The sequence below is a fragment of the Camponotus floridanus genome, unplaced genomic scaffold (genome assembly GCF_003227725.1).
Source record: "Camponotus floridanus strain SB8 unplaced genomic scaffold, Cflo_v7.5 scaffold51, whole genome shotgun sequence".
Classification (NCBI taxonomy): domain Eukaryota; kingdom Metazoa; phylum Arthropoda; class Insecta; order Hymenoptera; family Formicidae; genus Camponotus; species Camponotus floridanus.
In genome coordinates this window covers 793869-809454 of record NW_020229670.1, presented here as the reverse complement: position 1 = coordinate 809454, position 15586 = coordinate 793869, and the positions used below count along the sequence as shown (strand labels likewise).

At 29.5% G+C, this 15586-nt stretch overlaps 4 protein-coding genes across 47 annotated transcripts in view; 2 read left to right on the top strand and 2 right to left on the bottom strand.

Moving 5' to 3' along the window:
* The first annotated feature begins 800 nt into the window (after positions 1–800).
* LOC105258644 (replication factor C subunit 3) lies at positions 801–3193 on the top strand. Of its 2 annotated transcripts, XM_025412502.1 has the most exons (6): positions 801–984; positions 1122–1261; positions 1745–1882; positions 2097–2259; positions 2341–2659; positions 2785–3193. In XM_025412502.1, exons 2-6 carry the CDS (start codon positions 1175–1177, stop codon positions 3140–3142), a joined length of 1065 nt encoding a protein of 354 aa, XP_025268287.1. In that variant the 5' UTR covers positions 801–984; positions 1122–1174; the 3' UTR covers positions 3143–3193. The 2 variants fall into 2 exon arrangements, with proteins under 2 accessions (XP_025268287.1, XP_011268315.1); XM_011270013.3 differs by having other exon boundaries at positions 801–1261.
* A 333-nt stretch (positions 3194–3526) lies between these two features.
* LOC105258646 (succinate dehydrogenase cytochrome b560 subunit, mitochondrial) lies at positions 3527–4984 on the bottom strand. The gene is made up of 5 exons (XM_011270016.3): positions 4856–4984; positions 4711–4767; positions 4284–4474; positions 3931–4073; positions 3527–3758 (listed from the first exon to the last, which is right to left on the bottom strand). Exons 1-5 carry the CDS (start codon positions 4873–4875, stop codon positions 3654–3656), a joined length of 516 nt encoding a protein of 171 aa, XP_011268318.2. The 5' UTR covers positions 4876–4984; the 3' UTR covers positions 3527–3653.
* A 1104-nt stretch (positions 4985–6088) lies between these two features.
* LOC112639212 (gamma-glutamylcyclotransferase-like) lies at positions 6089–7517 on the bottom strand. The gene is made up of 4 exons (XM_025412483.1): positions 7332–7517; positions 6656–6954; positions 6483–6584; positions 6089–6330 (listed from the first exon to the last, which is right to left on the bottom strand). Exons 1-4 carry the CDS (start codon positions 7434–7436, stop codon positions 6270–6272), a joined length of 567 nt encoding a protein of 188 aa, XP_025268268.1. The 5' UTR covers positions 7437–7517; the 3' UTR covers positions 6089–6269.
* A 2099-nt stretch (positions 7518–9616) lies between these two features.
* The window catches only part of LOC105258647 (calcium-activated potassium channel slowpoke), a 114173-nt gene continuing 108203 nt past the window's right edge, over positions 9617–15586 (top strand). For 16 of the 43 annotated variants that reach the window (XM_011270018.3, XM_011270059.3, XM_011270022.3 and 13 more), the window contains exons 1-2: positions 9618–10462; positions 10673–11137. In XM_011270018.3, the coding sequence (XP_011268320.1) occupies positions 10835–11137 (303 nt within the window). In that variant the 5' untranslated portion in view covers positions 9618–10462; positions 10673–10834. Of the gene's footprint in view, positions 10463–10672; positions 11138–15586 lie in introns of all 43 variants that reach the window. The other 27 variants (XM_025412481.1, XM_011270057.3, XM_011270045.3 and 24 more) reach the window with 2 other exon arrangements.

The window sequence follows — 15586 nt, the reverse complement described above, 5'->3', positions numbered from 1 at the left end:
GAAACTAATATTTCCAATAATAAAATTACGAGATACATACAAAATTATGTTTATTTTAATGAAATAGCTAATTTGAAATGTCATGTCTATGACATTAAGAAATATTTTGCCATAATAGATTTAATTATGGTTTTATATATTATAAGATGAATTATATTATAAATATCTCATAATATTTGATAATGATCGATCTATATTCAATAGTTAATTGTTTCATGATATTTTTAGTACTTTTTATATAGTATCAATGTTATAGTAAAACAGCAAAATTTCAAAGTTAGAAAATCTCCAAATTTTATTTTTGACAATTTTTGAAATTTGTTTGATTATGTCATAACTTAGAAATAATTATGTTTTAAATTAAGGGAATATTGTTTATCTTAAAATTACTCTAAAACTCAAGATTAATATTTTTATGACATTGGGATATATGAAACAAAACGTATATGTATATAATTTCAAAAATAAATTTAAATAAAAAATTCGACAATTTTACTGTTTTACTGTAACATCAATACATATATATGTAATCTTTTATACATAAATCTCAAGTATGTACATACAGTATTGATATTTTTATTAAGAACACATTTATTGTATACATAATTATATCATGAAAGATAAAATATATATCTCTCTTTAGTGTAAATATATCAATATTATAAATAATTATAATATCTTACACATAAACAATTATATGAATGATCGATGTAATAATTATATTAGTTAAATGTATATTTGACAAATATCTAGAAAAAGTATAAATAACATTGGAAAAAATATATGATACGTTATACAATATTAAATTAAGAAAAATAATTTTGGATTTCTCAATTGATAATCATGCAGCACTTTTTGGAATTAGCCGATCTATTGATTAATAATTGAACATGTCGGTAACGTCCCCAATTCCACTTTTCCCGCGCTATTTAAAGTTTATTTGGTTATGTCAAAAACTACATATCACGGAATAGCAGAGACAAAGTATTATAGGTTTTAGCTCTATATTTATATGTTAATAAACGAAAAATAAATTATTGTTAAATGTCATTTTATTCAAGCCATCATACATATTTGTGAATTATAATTTTCTCTTTTGTTTGTGTACAACACAATTTTAGAGTAAAAGTTCGATACATAATTTGTACATAAGAAGTATTTAAATTAGGATAAAATGAGTTTGTGGGTTGATAAATATCGTCCAACGACACTTGCAAAGCTAGATTATCATCTTGAACAAGCGGAGGACTTAAAAAATATGGTAATTACAATATTGAGATATTTTGATACATTATTATCTTGAAAAAGAAGTTAGGTTAGATTAGTAAGTTTTATAGAAAGTTTTATAGAAGCGCTTTTCAACAAAAAACAATATATAATTTTTTTTTTTTAAATGAAAATATATTTGAGAAAAAAATGATTTATTAAAGTATTGAATTAAAATTAGCATACATATGAAATTAAATTGGCTTTTAGATTCTCTATAGCTATTATAATTTATAATTTAGCTATTATAATTTATAATTTATATATAGATTACAGAAAAAAAGAACTTTTAAATTAAAAAACTATAAAAGATATTAAAGATTATTTTTAATGTAAAATTTGATAGCCATTCTTAAGAAATTTTAAAAGTTTATTAAAAATAAAAAGTATAAAGAGTATAAAAAATTATATAATTCTATTAAATTGGCTGGAAAATATAAGTTGTATTTAAATTACTGTTTCTCTATTTAAAACATAGGTACAGAAACGAGACTTTCCTCATTTATTAGTTCATGGACCTCCTGGTGCAGGAAAAAAAACTAGAATATTATGTATCTTAAGAGAACTTTATGGGAGTGCAGCTGAGAGATTAAAAGTCGAAAATATGCAATTTGAGGTTTGTGTAAAATATTTTATCTTTTTTTTTATCTTAATGCAAAACTAACTGGACTTTGAAGCTTAGAATTTTATTGCTAGTATAATAATTTTGAAGTTAAATTACATCTTTAGAATTATGAATATATTTTAAAATGTATAAAAGGATATAAATTAATAATACTATATCAAATATTATTTTACACAGTATTTTATATTATATATAATTTTTGTAGACAGCATCTAAAAAGAAGTTAGAAATATTAACTATAAGTAGTAATTACCATACAGAAGTAAATCCGAGTGATGCAGGAATACACGACAGAATTGTCGTTATGGAATTAATAAAAGCTACTGCACAAACACATCACATAGATGTAGGCCAGAAAGAGTTTAAAGGTATAAAAAAATACTAAAAATAATTTTTTTAAAATACTAAAAATAATTTTATTATATGATTAAAATTATATATTATTATAGTGATATTATTATCAAATGTGGATCAACTTACAAGAGACGCTCAGCATGCACTTCGTAGAACAATGGAAAAATATATCAGTACATGCAGATTGATTCTTTGTGCAAATTCCACATCACGAGTTTTACCTGCAATTCGATCACGATGTGTGCGAATCAGAGTTCCTGCTCCAACTGGCTCCGAAATAAAAAATATTTTACATTCGATTTGTAAACGTGAAGGACTTCATTTGCCAGATGAATTTGCTAATCGAGTAATTGAAGCTAGTGGCAGAAATCTTAGACGGGCAATATTAATGCTTGAGGCTTGCAAAGTCGAACAGTAAGTACATGATATAAATAAATATATATGGAGATATATACATGTAACAAAAATTATAGGAGTTTTAAATGATTTTAATATATTTTTACTATATTTTCTTCATTTGAAAATTATTTTGTTTCCAGATGTCCATTTACTGCTGATCAAAAAATAACAGAACCGGATTATCAAGTATATATACGAAATACAGCTAATATGATGGTTTCTGAACAATCTCCCAAAGTACTTCTAGAGGTACGCAACAGATTTTATGATCTTTTAACACGTGCTATACCGTGTGATCTGATATTCAGAGGATTACTGAAAGAATGTATAAAAAATTGTGATGATCAATTAAAAAGAGAAATTATTGGTATTGCATCAGAATATCAGCATAGAATGATACGTGGCTCAAAACCTATTTTTCATTTAGAAGCTTTTGCCGCATGTTATATGGCGATTTACAAAAAATATATTGAATCATCTTTGGAAGGTTTTATGTGAAATTCCTATCTTTAATGTTTTGTATCTTCGATAAAATGGTAATTTTTACGAATATTGTTTTATTAATTATTTGAATGTTATAAATATCTTAATAAAAGTAAAAATGATGTAGATTTGTAACAATTTTAAAAATTACAAAAAATTCTAATTCTTATGTCTGAATTTTCTAAATTAAATCATACTAAAAACTTTTATCTGTTCTTTTCTTCAAAATCATTAATAATCTTCACCAATAATAATCTTCTATGTTTATTTCAGAGTTAGCGCAATGTACATTATTTTATTTATAGATATAAACATTTTAAAATCATAACTATAATACTTATTCAATTTTAAATTGGCATATAATATTAAAAAAAGCTAAATTTTTTATATACAAAGTACATGATAGTTCCAATAATTTATTTTATTATGTTGTTGGTATAATTTTGTAATACAATGTAGATTTAGAGTAGTCTGGCAATACAGTTAATTTTAAAGAAAAGTTATTTCCTAATATAATAAGTGACACTTACATTGCTGCAAGTGCAAGTGCAGAAATCACTGCTAATGCAGATACTAAATATCCAGTGCTATATACTTCCTTAATTGTTAGAAACTTTCCAAAATCCCAAGCCTGTAAATTTATAGAATTATATATTAATTTAATTAGCATACAATTAAAATTGTGCAATATTATTTGTGAAATTATAGCATCGACTTTTGAGTAATGATTATGAATTGTCTATATTAATTTATACATGTTGAATTTGCATCTTTTATTAATTTTCAAATAAATAATCTCTTACCAAATGACGCATTCCATTAAATGTATGGTAAGTAGCAGGCAGAGCAAGTAAGAGTTTGCCGATATACAATACAGGTAAAGGTAAACATAAATTATCCACTGTTTCTATGAAGCAGGGAATACCACCAGGTATAAGTAATGTACCTGGAATATTAAAGTTATAGTTATCAATTTAAACATTGTTTGTGTTACATATATTAATTTGTCCTAAGGAAAATGAAAAAAAATTCATAAATTTATTTTAAAACAGAAATGTCAATTTTATCACTTGTATTTTTGTTTATTTCCAGCCATTTATTTAGATAAATTAAGCTAAATAAAAGGATGTATGTTAAATATTATTATATATCTTACCTAAACCTAAAAACATTGCATAACTGGCTAACATAATACCAGTAGTCCTGTGCGTTACTGAGAGCACTGATGTCAATTGAATTTCATAGATAGTCAAGTGCGGTGACATTGGTCTTTTTAGACGCTTATTCTTCTCATCATGAGATTCACAAGTTATACCTGAAGGATTCGAAACTGCGGCGCTAAGGGGACTAAAACATAATATTTTTATTGCTATTGAAAACAAAATTTCTGACTAAGAATTTTTCTGAAGTTACGTATATATAACAGTATGTATAGTTAATATACGCAACTTATAATTATAATTATTTTAGCGACTGAGAGAGGTAAAAAAAAATCTTGTAGCGTAAAGATTATAAAAATCTTTCTTTTCAGTATATGACAGTTATGTAAAAAGATAAGGTTATATATTATGTAATATTTTTACCTGCACATGTATAGATTCCGAAAATGACGAAAATCGACATTACGCCGACAAAGAAGTCTAGAAAAAGCAAAAAAACGTCTTTGTTTACACCAAGTAGTTAATAAAATAATAACTTTTTAATAAAAATCACAATTTCACAACATACCTCGTATAGACCAGTGCCATTTTTGTAAATATACTGCGCTCTCGACTTCTGATCTGATAAACAAGAGTCACGTGTCACCAATAATAATGTTAGATCTTACGAGTAGATTTTTAAATTATAAATATTTTTGTAACAATACATGAATATAAGCTCTTTAATGTCTCGATATAAGATGCAAAAATTTTTCAGTAATCTTCAGCGATCATCGCCTGCAATCGATATATTATTTATTTAAATATTTATCGTTATTTTGTTCAAATATTAATATAAAATTATAATATAAAATAATATTTAATAAAATTATAAATTATATAAAATTTACAAATACACGTCCACAATAATTACATCACAACAGCTTTATTTACAAACAAAATACAAGTTTATAATATACTTATAGAACAGCATTCCACACAATACATTCAAATGCACACACACGTGTCAACCGCTATACAGTCATAATTTTATGGGATAATATATAGTATAATTAATATTAATTTATTCATACAATATTGCAGCTATTCTTGGTATAAAAAATTGACAAAATCGCATATGGTACAGTGTTAATTTAAAAGTGAACGTGACTGCATATCTTTAAAAAAACTACAAAATGAATCTACTGATCCTAAATATATTAAACACAATGCATTTATATGTTTAATAATCGAAATTATTTTCTCAAAAATGTAACACATAACATAATAAAAACACAACAGCTTAGTAGCAATATCTAGAATGCAAGATCTTACAAACAGGTATAAATATTCAGTAATAGTCTATATATATAAATATTTAAATTATAAATTGAAATATTTTAATGTACTGAATAAGTGCGAATTTATAATCATAGTTTGCGAAAAGTTTGCAGAATGTTTGAGAAAAAGTCACGAATATGAACGAGCATTAGCTGTTCAAATTATAATGCTTGCATCATTTGCACCACACTTTGCTTCTGAACTATGGGCTACTTTTTGTTTTGTGAAACATCATCTTATAGATAATAATGAAGTAAGCTTAAACAAAGATGTGCTTGAACAAAAGTGGCCAGAAATTGATATAGATTATAAACTTGTATTGAATTATATTTATGCAAATATATATCATATGTGTATATTTTTTAATATTGAAACATTAATATATATAATATATAAAAGATTTATATAAAATATTTATATAAATCTTTGCACATAAAGTTGTTTATACATATAATAAATTTTTGTTACCTTATTTTATGTACCTTATTTTTAATTTTTAATTTGACTTATACATCAAATATTTTTAGATGAACAAAAGACAAATTTTTCAAATTGAAAATTCCCTGAGACGTATTAGACAAAATAACAGCAGAGATGGCATTGGAATATGTGATTCTTCATTGACATTATCAACAAAATTGAGGTGAAAGGTATTGTAACAATCAATCTCCCATTAAAAACATGGCACGCGCAATAGTTGTACCCTTCCAATAAGCAAAATCACTACAGAAAAAAGATATTAGGAATATTACATATAGCAGATAGACATTATACTCTTTTGCTTAATATACATAAAATATTATATTATAAGAGAGTTAAAATTATTTATTATATAAAATTCATTATAACAAAAAATATTCATAACTTGCTTATACCTGTCGTCATCTTCTTCATATCCATTATGTGGTATAGTTTTTAATAATTCTATATAATCAGCAGGAAGATTATTTTCTTGAGCCCCTTTCAATAATGTATCTCTATAATTGAGATAAAAATTTTATTAAAAGATATTAAAAATATCAAGTTTTTGAATTATAAATATACATACAGATAAAATGGTATAGGTCTCCTATCCATTGGAAGATCTGCTAGTTTTACATATTTCTTTGGATTATTACATTGTTGGTATACTCTACACCTTAGAACTGTACCATTAGGAGTTTCAACATTCATTGACAGTACACGACATATATTATCTTGAACACCTTCTTTTTTATTTAATGAAGACAAGCCACAGTAGTCGATTTCCCAGATTACACCCCATACAACTGAATTTTCTGTTTGTACAATTGTTGCCGATACTCCATTATATATTTTAGAATATCTTTGAAAATCCAATCTAAAATTCTAATAAAAAAAAAATATATATATGTGTGTGTGTGTGTGTGTGTGTGTGTGTGTATGTGTGTGTGTATATGTATGTGTGTATGATAAATAATGTTATATAGTAAATATAAATTATAAATTTATAATATTCAAGTTTTAAAAAATTTTTAGAAATTTTAAGAATTTAATTTTTTTGCAGTAAATTATTAAAAATATATTTTTAATTTTGAAAAGAATCTTATATTTTATATAAAGTTTTTTAGAGATTTTGTCTAGTTTTTAAAATAAGATATATGAATCTGATTTTGTTATGATTATATATCATAAAAATCAATATACATATAAACTTAGAAATATAAAGCAAATAGAAAGATACATCCTTATTCTTTGTTAATTACTTTTATACAACCAATATCTTTCATGACTGCATTGAAACCGCAGATGTGCCGTAACTTATCACCAAATAAATTACTTCCATAAGCAAAATATAAATACTTGGGCATTTTGCAGAGATTTATTCAATTCAATTAAAATTTTTTGTTACGTGAACACACTACTTCGCATCATAGACTTAGGTCGTAGGTCTAGGTAATTTAAACCTTAAGAGATTGATCATCAATCACAGTCAAGTATGAAGAGAATACTCGGCTGTGATTGGTCAATTTCTTAAGGCTTAGAGCTTAAATTACCTATTGTAGATCGGGACTTCTGGCGTTTCGAATGGTCGGGTTTGATCCGACCCGGGGTAGTTTACTAGACATCATTCTTCTGAAGAATGGCTATGATTGGTCAATGACGTTTAGTAAACTACTCCGGATCGGATCAAACCGACCATTCGAAAACGCCATTAGTCCCGATCTACAATAGATAATTTAAGCCCTGAGCCTTAAGAAATTGACCAATCACAGCCGAGTATTCTCTTCATACTTGACTGTGATTGGTCAATTTCTTAAGGCTTAAATTATCTATTGTAGACCCGGCCTTATGAGCCCTGCAGCACACAAAAATATGTAAGCAGTAAGACGTAAATAGTAAGGAAATCAACAAATCGGGTTTTTTACGTTTTAATATGGCTGATTTCTTTACTGTTTGATCACGATTGATCGATTTTCTTACTGCTCACGTTTTATTACTTACGTATTTTTATGTGCCAAGGCCCTATTTCTTTAAATCTATAGCGGCAGTCAACAACATTCTCAAATATATATGAAAATATCATATATGTGAAAATTTCAAATAATGTATAAAATCAGTTTTATAATAAAATTGTCGACTAAATTCAAGTTTATTATATATAAAGATCTTTAGAAAATAATTTGTACATTTATATCTAATTTTATTGTTGACATAATATTATTAATTTACATTTTATCTCTATGAAATAAATTTTTTTTATTAATTCACAGGAAAGCAAAATTGTTTATTTAATTTATTTTAAAGGTAATACTTAAAAATAAATTAATAATTTAATAATATTTTATAGTATTTTTTATAGCTTTCTGTGACTTTATATTAATTTAAATTTGGGATGATACAGTATTATTATCGACACATTATCAAATCGTTTTTTAACATACAATAGATGACGCTACTAACGCAAATTTTATTTTTTCAAATACATGTTGTTTCTAGCAAAGTAGAATTTTTAAGGAACGTGATAAGCAAGTTCATTTTTATTATCACATCATATATTATTAAGAGGAATCTCTTTAGAATATAAGGTTAAATTTATATATCGAATTATGTATGATATTGACATTAGTGGATTATAATATAGTGAAAAAATAAAATTGCATGAATTGAAGAAGTTTGAAATAACAACTCAAGGAAAAGAGCACTTGATTTTGGAACGATATTTGTTTAAAATAACAATCTTTATTATTTACATCAAGGTATATAAGACAAAAAAAATTTAATAATAGAAAATTTATTACACATAAGTGGCATAGCTAGGAATTATATTCTTATTGCTTCTATATTCTTTTTTTTTTGTTTTTTAAATTAATTAAAAATTTATTTTTATAAGAAGCACATAAAACTCATAATGTACATAGATAGACAAATTGCTTAGAAATAATCCTCGTTTTCGATCGATAATAGATTGTACATGATATTATTTTCGTAAGTGTCGTCAAACCCGTATCTGAACCCTAATAAAAAGAAATATATATATATATATATATATATATATATATATATATACAATATTGCTTTCCTATGAATTAATAAAAAAATATTTATTTCATATAGATAAAATGTAAATTAATAATATTATGTCAACAATAAAATTAGGTATAAATTTACAAATGTGATTATATATATATATATATATATATATATATATATATATAAAATTTCTTTTTATTAAATTACAATTATCTTTTTATTAAATATATACATGTATGTAAAGTCCGTTCTGAGACGAGACGCAAAAGAAACGAACCGAGCAAAAATCACGGAATTTGGAAGAAATTTTCAAAAATGTAAATAACAAAGTCTGGCTGAATAATCGCGCGCTTGTAAGTCTCGTCTCGCGACAAGCCGTGCACATCATTCCGAAGTAGTTATCTCCGTTTTGGCGCAGCCGCGGTCGGCGGTGGCGAGCGCAGCGCCGCCGCGCGTATTGCGCCCGAACTAATTTGACCGCGTGCGGAGTGGTGGGGGTAGGCCGAAGCGAGGGAGCGTGCGTCTACGTCAGGATAAGCTCCGAGCTTATTGGTCCCGGTCCATTGTTGCGTATTGATTGCTGCGGAGCAGTGGTATGGTCGTCGGGACACTCGGTCGTCCTCGTCGTCGTCGTCGTCGTCGTCGTCGTCGCCGTCGGTGGTGCTCAGCCGATTAGGTTAAGAGGAGCGGGCGCAGATAAAAAGAAATAGTCGTCGTCGCGCGTTTCGATCGCGTTTACCACGTTCACCCTGTACGCGCGTACACTTACATATTATAAATAGAGAAATTAAAAAAAAAAATATACATATATATAAAAATATACGAGCGAGTATATACATATATATATATAAGCACGAAAACGGAAGTATCTGTCGCATCGTACTTATGTATTTAAAGCGCGCGTAGTGTAACAGGCGGTGGTGGTGTCAGTGGATTGTTTTCCTGTTGTTTTTTCCGTTGCTCCAGATTCTCTTTCGCGGGACTGAGAGAGATCCTCGCGAGATATCAACGGCGGCGGCAGCAGCTGCCGCCGAACGTGGTGCGAACGAATCGCGGGCCCGATTCCCTCGCCGTCAGGACGAAACGAAACGAAACGAAACGGAACGGAACCGTGCTCCGACTTGGCTACGGGGGCAGAAAGCGGAGCGCGTTCGTCAAGGACGAGGACACCGAGTTTGGATCGGTGCTGTGTTCCCAACGAAAACATCGATACACCTTCTTATTGGAGCAGATTCGTGTAAAACAGCGAGTCATCGGACAGTGCGTCGCCAGGACGACAGTGATCGAGTGATAGAGAGCGAGGGAAGAAGCATTCTCGGAGCGAGTAGATACAGACGTATATAAGAGGATCGAAGAAACGAGGGTAAGAAAGAGAGGAGAAGGAAAAAAGAGAGGGTGCGAGAAGATGGATGTGTGTGTGTTTGAGAAATTGAGAGGGTGAGAGCGCGCGAGAGCGAGCGAGTGAGCGAGAGAAAGAGAGAGAGAGAGAGAGAGAGAGGGAAGCAATTTTGGAGCGCCAGGAGTGTGCGTGACAAGGAAGGAGATAGAAAAAGAGATCTCGATGATTGTCCAGTTAACGCGCGCTGAAATCTCGCGGTTGGCGGCATCGCGAGGACGCGGAGGCGGCGCGAAATTATGAAGCGCATAAAGTGCGCCCTACTGGCCGTCGCAGCTGCCGCTGATTGTGATAGCCGCCGGTGAATGTGTGACCCGGGGGCAGCAGAGATCCGCCGGGATGACGACCGAAGGGACGACCGAGCAGCCCCCGGTAGACGACTGCCTCAAGGAGCGGAAATGGTGGTGCTTCCTGCTGTCGAGCATCTTCACCTTCCTTGCCGGGCTGCTGATCGTGCTCCTCTGGCGTGCGTTCGCCTTCCTCTGCTGTCGCAAGGAGCCCGAACTATCTCCAAATGACCCGAAGCAGAAGGAGCAGAAGACGGCCCGCCAGGGCAAGGAGTTCGAGGGGACTTTTATGACCGAGGCCAAGGACTGGGCCGGCGAACTGATTTCCGGGCAGACCACCACTGGACGCATCTTGGTGAGTCTGTTGCTTGATTATTGCGTGTTTCCTCGCGTCAGATGTTTGCGTTGGAGGGATGTATGATGGGCAGTCGGAATTAAAATACTGGCGTGCGATAAAAAATTTAAATTTAATTAATTCGCGTGTGACCTACACAGAAAAAAAGGAAGTGTCAAATGAAAAGTTAGATACCTAAACTAACGCGTTCATTGTTTCGTATATACGCAATAATTTCTAATCCTTTTAGGAGAATTTAATAATTTTCAATTTCAACAATATTATCTTAATATACTGTCTTATTTTAATATTGCAATTGTCACCTCAAGAATATATAATTATTTAATTCTACTTTAAGAAAATTATAATCTTTGATTGAAAAATGTTATTTTCTCTATCCAACATTGTTTCTTTTCCATTCAAGAAAATTAAATCTTAAATCATGAGAGTATATTTTTCTCGATGAACTATACATATAAAGTAGCTTCATTCAAGTAAGCAATTATATTTTTCTTAAATTATAATCGCGGTATAATCTCATTTCAAGATTTTCATGTTAAAACTAAATATATTTTCAAAATAAGAATGTCCTTTTTTTCTGTGTGTGTCATATTTCTCTCATTGCGTTCGTTATTTATAAATCATTTTTATCGATTCCTGCGATACTGAATTAATAAATTTTATTAATATAATTAAAAGGAAAAATTTATTAATAGAGATAATATCAATATTATTTAAAAAATTTCTGTTTATTCTCTACATTTTCTGTAAATCTAATTATTTTATTATTCCCATCATATAGTCAATGCCAAGATTTGCTATCTCTTTATTTTTTGGCTTACAAGAAACACAATACGTTTTAAAATGACATATATATGTCTTATTTATGATTTTCCTATTGTTTCATATAACCGTGTACATATTACATTTTATTTATATTTTATTTATTTATATTTTATTTATATTTTATTTTTATTTACATTATATTTTATCTTATATTGATATATTGATTTAGAAAGAATTGAATTGATTATATATCTAATTATTTTAGAAAATATTTGACAGTGATTTAACAATATTATTGCAATACAATAATTAATTTTGTTTATACGCGAGAATAAAAAATCTTAAGCAAGAAAATAATAACGTTTATTATTGTTTAAATATAAAGAATTTTGAATATTGAATAACGGATACGTTGACATTACTTGTTTGTATATGCTTGTTGGCCTTCAAAAACTAATAATAACATCAAGGACTAATAATAAACTCAAATAGAGCAGGTAAATTCACGTTCAAGATATTTATCTGAAAAAATTTGAAATATTTTCTGTCGTAATGATTTTTATAATTCTGGAAAATGATTTTTATAATTTATGTAATTGAACTTGTTTTTATATTTAAAAAATTTAATATAGCAATATATATATATATTTCTAAATTATTATAATTTTACAATTGCTGCTTACAACATTTACAAGAAAAATTCCAATTAAAAAAGACCTTTCGATTTGAAGTTTGTACAACAAATATAGTTATCGAGCTTGATAAAATTCTTCTCCTACAATTCTCCATTAAATTTTATTCGTAATTGGGTTTCTAGAAAATCAAATACGATTCTATTAAATAGATTGTACGTCGAAGAAAGTAGGAAACCGATTTCAAAGAAAATTCGATAAGAGCGTCGACAGGAGGAAGGAAGGAAGAGGCGTCGAGTGAGATACAGATTAAAAACTGTTCCGTGCAGATCGTACCAGTCACGAAATGCCATTACCGAAAATTTGGGTCGGCATCGAACTGTCGTTTAAATCTAATTCAGTTTCAAAGTTCGATCTCGATCTGAATACTCGATATCACAGCAAAAATTTCGTCGCGGACCTCGTTTCCATTAGGGTTGCACGAGATACCAAGATTAGTATTGATATTGTCTTGTCTTGTCTTGAATTTCAAGACAAGATCAAGTCTTGTCAAGATTATTGGTTATCAAAAAAACTAAAATATTTATATTTGTAAATGAAAAAAAAAAATCACTATATACGAATTTAAAAAAATTTTATTTAATAAAAACATTTATATTAATAAATTTAAAAACATTTAATATTAATACAATATAACATTTTTATAAATTAGAAATCAAACTCGCAAATTTAGACATTAGAGAGCATTTTACCCAGGAATTGATGCACATTAGTGCTTTTAAAGATTTACTTTGTAATCTGGTTCTATTTTTTGACATAGTCAGAGTTCCTATCGAGAAAAGTCTTTTTACTGGCATGGACGAGGCAGTTGAATTTAAAATGTCTCGAGCCATTTTTGACAATGTGGGATAAATATGAACCTGATTTTTTTACCACTTCAAAATATTTATATCTGCACATTCCCTTAGAGCCTGTAAATAGTTATTAATTTCTGTTTTCCATGAAACAGTAAATATTTTTTTATAACTTAAAACTAATTTTTTTATAAATATATTAAATAAACGGCATTTATATCGATTACATAGTAATAATTATAATTAAAATATAATACAATAGTAATAATTATTTCAAATTATATTACAAAACTTATGTTAAATATTATTTAAATAATTTTTTAATATTAGATAAAAAATAAAATCGAGACAAGACAATACAAGACGAGATTTTTGCTACCAATATTCGCTCCAAGATTAAGACAAGATTAAAATTTTTAAAAATTTTCAATACCAATACAATTTTTTTTGCAAATATTGTCTTGGATCTTGTGCAACCCTAGTTTCCATTTGTACCACGCGTCCCGAACTATTTCTTCCCCGAAGATCGCGCGTCCCGGATGCGGCAGAGGGTGAAAACTGGTGACGAAACGTGTATACACGTAGATTCGCGGCCACTTACACGTGTACGCGCGCGTGCGCGCACACGAGACTCCTAGCCTCGGGCTCGTAACGAGAGTACGAGTGTACGTGGCCGGTGACCCAGTTCTCGTTCGTGGAACCAGACACGGCATCGGTCCCGAGGTAGAGGGGTAGTTTCTACGCAGTGCGTGTTTCACCCTAAACGTGCGTTTTCGTCATTAGCGGGTCTGAGCCGAAAGTTTTTTTTTTCTCTTTCGATTCTCGGGACTCAATGTTCGCGAAATAATGCTTCGTTCTACGAATGACACCGTAACTGTTCCCTCCGGTTATTTTTCTTCTCGCGCCCTCCAAGAACGCTTCTTACACCCTCGCTCTTGCTCCCGGCTGAATGTGTTAAGTCGGGTGGTGGGAGAAGGCTGCGCCCAATTTACGAATAGCTTTATTCAAATTTTATAGCCAGCCGGTAAGGCCCTCGTTCTATCGAGAACATAAATCGGGAGGGTGGTGCGATTTACGTTCGCGGTTTTATGTCGAAATGGTTTTCGAGGGTTCCGACCAGGGGAAGCAACATGGCTTTTCGTGGCTTTTCCGATCGCTATAGGAAAAAATTGAATCTTGCGCTTATTCCGCATTTTTCAATGATGTGGGGATACCGATACTATGGCCTTGCGAAAATTTGCTAAGCTCGTAAGTCGAGTTAAACATCAGGGATCGCGTCTTGTAATGCGAAATCGAAAATTCGACAGATGGCAACTATATTCCGACTACGGATAATAAGGACTTTACTGTATTTCCAATCTCGGATTTCAATCCCAGTCGATAGCAAGATGCAAATGGTAGGATTTATTGATGGAAACACCGGCGAAATTATGCTCTAATATTCTTTACGATAAATAATCTGTAGCTGAATTATATTTGTCTACATTCTGATTACATTTCTTTTATATTATTAAATAGAAGATTTGAAGAAATGAAAAAAAAAAGAAATTTAAAAATAAGAAAATGAAAAAAATAAGAAATTAAGTGTAATAAAATATTAATTATTATACATTTTTTAAATTTAACAAATTTAATTATTTCCAATCTTTTTAACATTTATGTGAGAGAGTGTATAGCTTTATTAGTAAAAAAATTGTTCTTTTCTAGGAAATCATTTGACATTGGTTATAAGTGTATTTGACGATTAGCGGTCGACTCTTGTCTGGTAGCACGTTGACCATTACCACTTTACGATAAAGTCTAATATGCGGTTGAATATCGCACAAGTTTCGTATTAATTTTGCGAGCCTATCCTCTATAACATTTTACACTATAATCCCTTTAATGAGAAGTTTGTTTTACATCTGTGGTAATAGAGTTTGCGTTATAGCACAATATAATATCATACATAGTTTAATTGATGTCAAATTTTTATGTAGTTATTGCAAAAAAAAATAATGTCTTTTCATATTAAAATACATAGAGAATTTTCATCATAGAATACATTTTTATTGCGATATTTTATTAAGCAATGTGTTGATTACATTTTTCTGAGCATTTTTCATATTTGCCCTCAATTTAAACTTTCTGATTTTTATTTGCATTTTAAGAGATAAAACAATATTGCATAAGAGAAAAAAACACGAATAATAAATTGT

Coding starts and splice junctions, on each gene's coding strand:
- LOC105258644 (XM_025412502.1), top strand. CDS start 1,175: ATGAGTTTGTGGGTTGATAAATATCGTCCAACGACACTTGCAAAGCTA. Junction 1,262..1,744: donor CGGAGGACTTAAAAAATATG/GTAATTACAATA, acceptor TTTAAAACATAG/GTACAGAAACGAGACTTTCC. Junction 1,883..2,096: donor TCGAAAATATGCAATTTGAG/GTTTGTGTAAAA, acceptor TAATTTTTGTAG/ACAGCATCTAAAAAGAAGTT.
- LOC105258646 (XM_011270016.3), bottom strand. CDS start 4,875: ATGGCACTGGTCTATACGAG. Junction 4,074..4,283: donor TGCAATGTTTTTAGGTTTAG/GTAAGATATATA, acceptor TTAATATTCCAG/GTACATTACTTATACCTGGT. Junction 3,759..3,930: donor TTAATGGAATGCGTCATTTG/GTAAGAGATTAT, acceptor ATAAATTTACAG/GCTTGGGATTTTGGAAAGTT.
- LOC112639212 (XM_025412483.1), bottom strand. CDS start 7,436: ATGCCCAAGTATTTATATTTTGCTTATGGAAGTAATTTATTTGGTGAT. Junction 6,955..7,331: donor AAGATATTGGTTGTATAAAA/GTAATTAACAAA, acceptor TTTTTTTATTAG/AATTTTAGATTGGATTTTCA. Junction 6,585..6,655: donor AGACCTATACCATTTTATCT/GTATGTATATTT, acceptor TCTCAATTATAG/AGATACATTATTGAAAGGGG.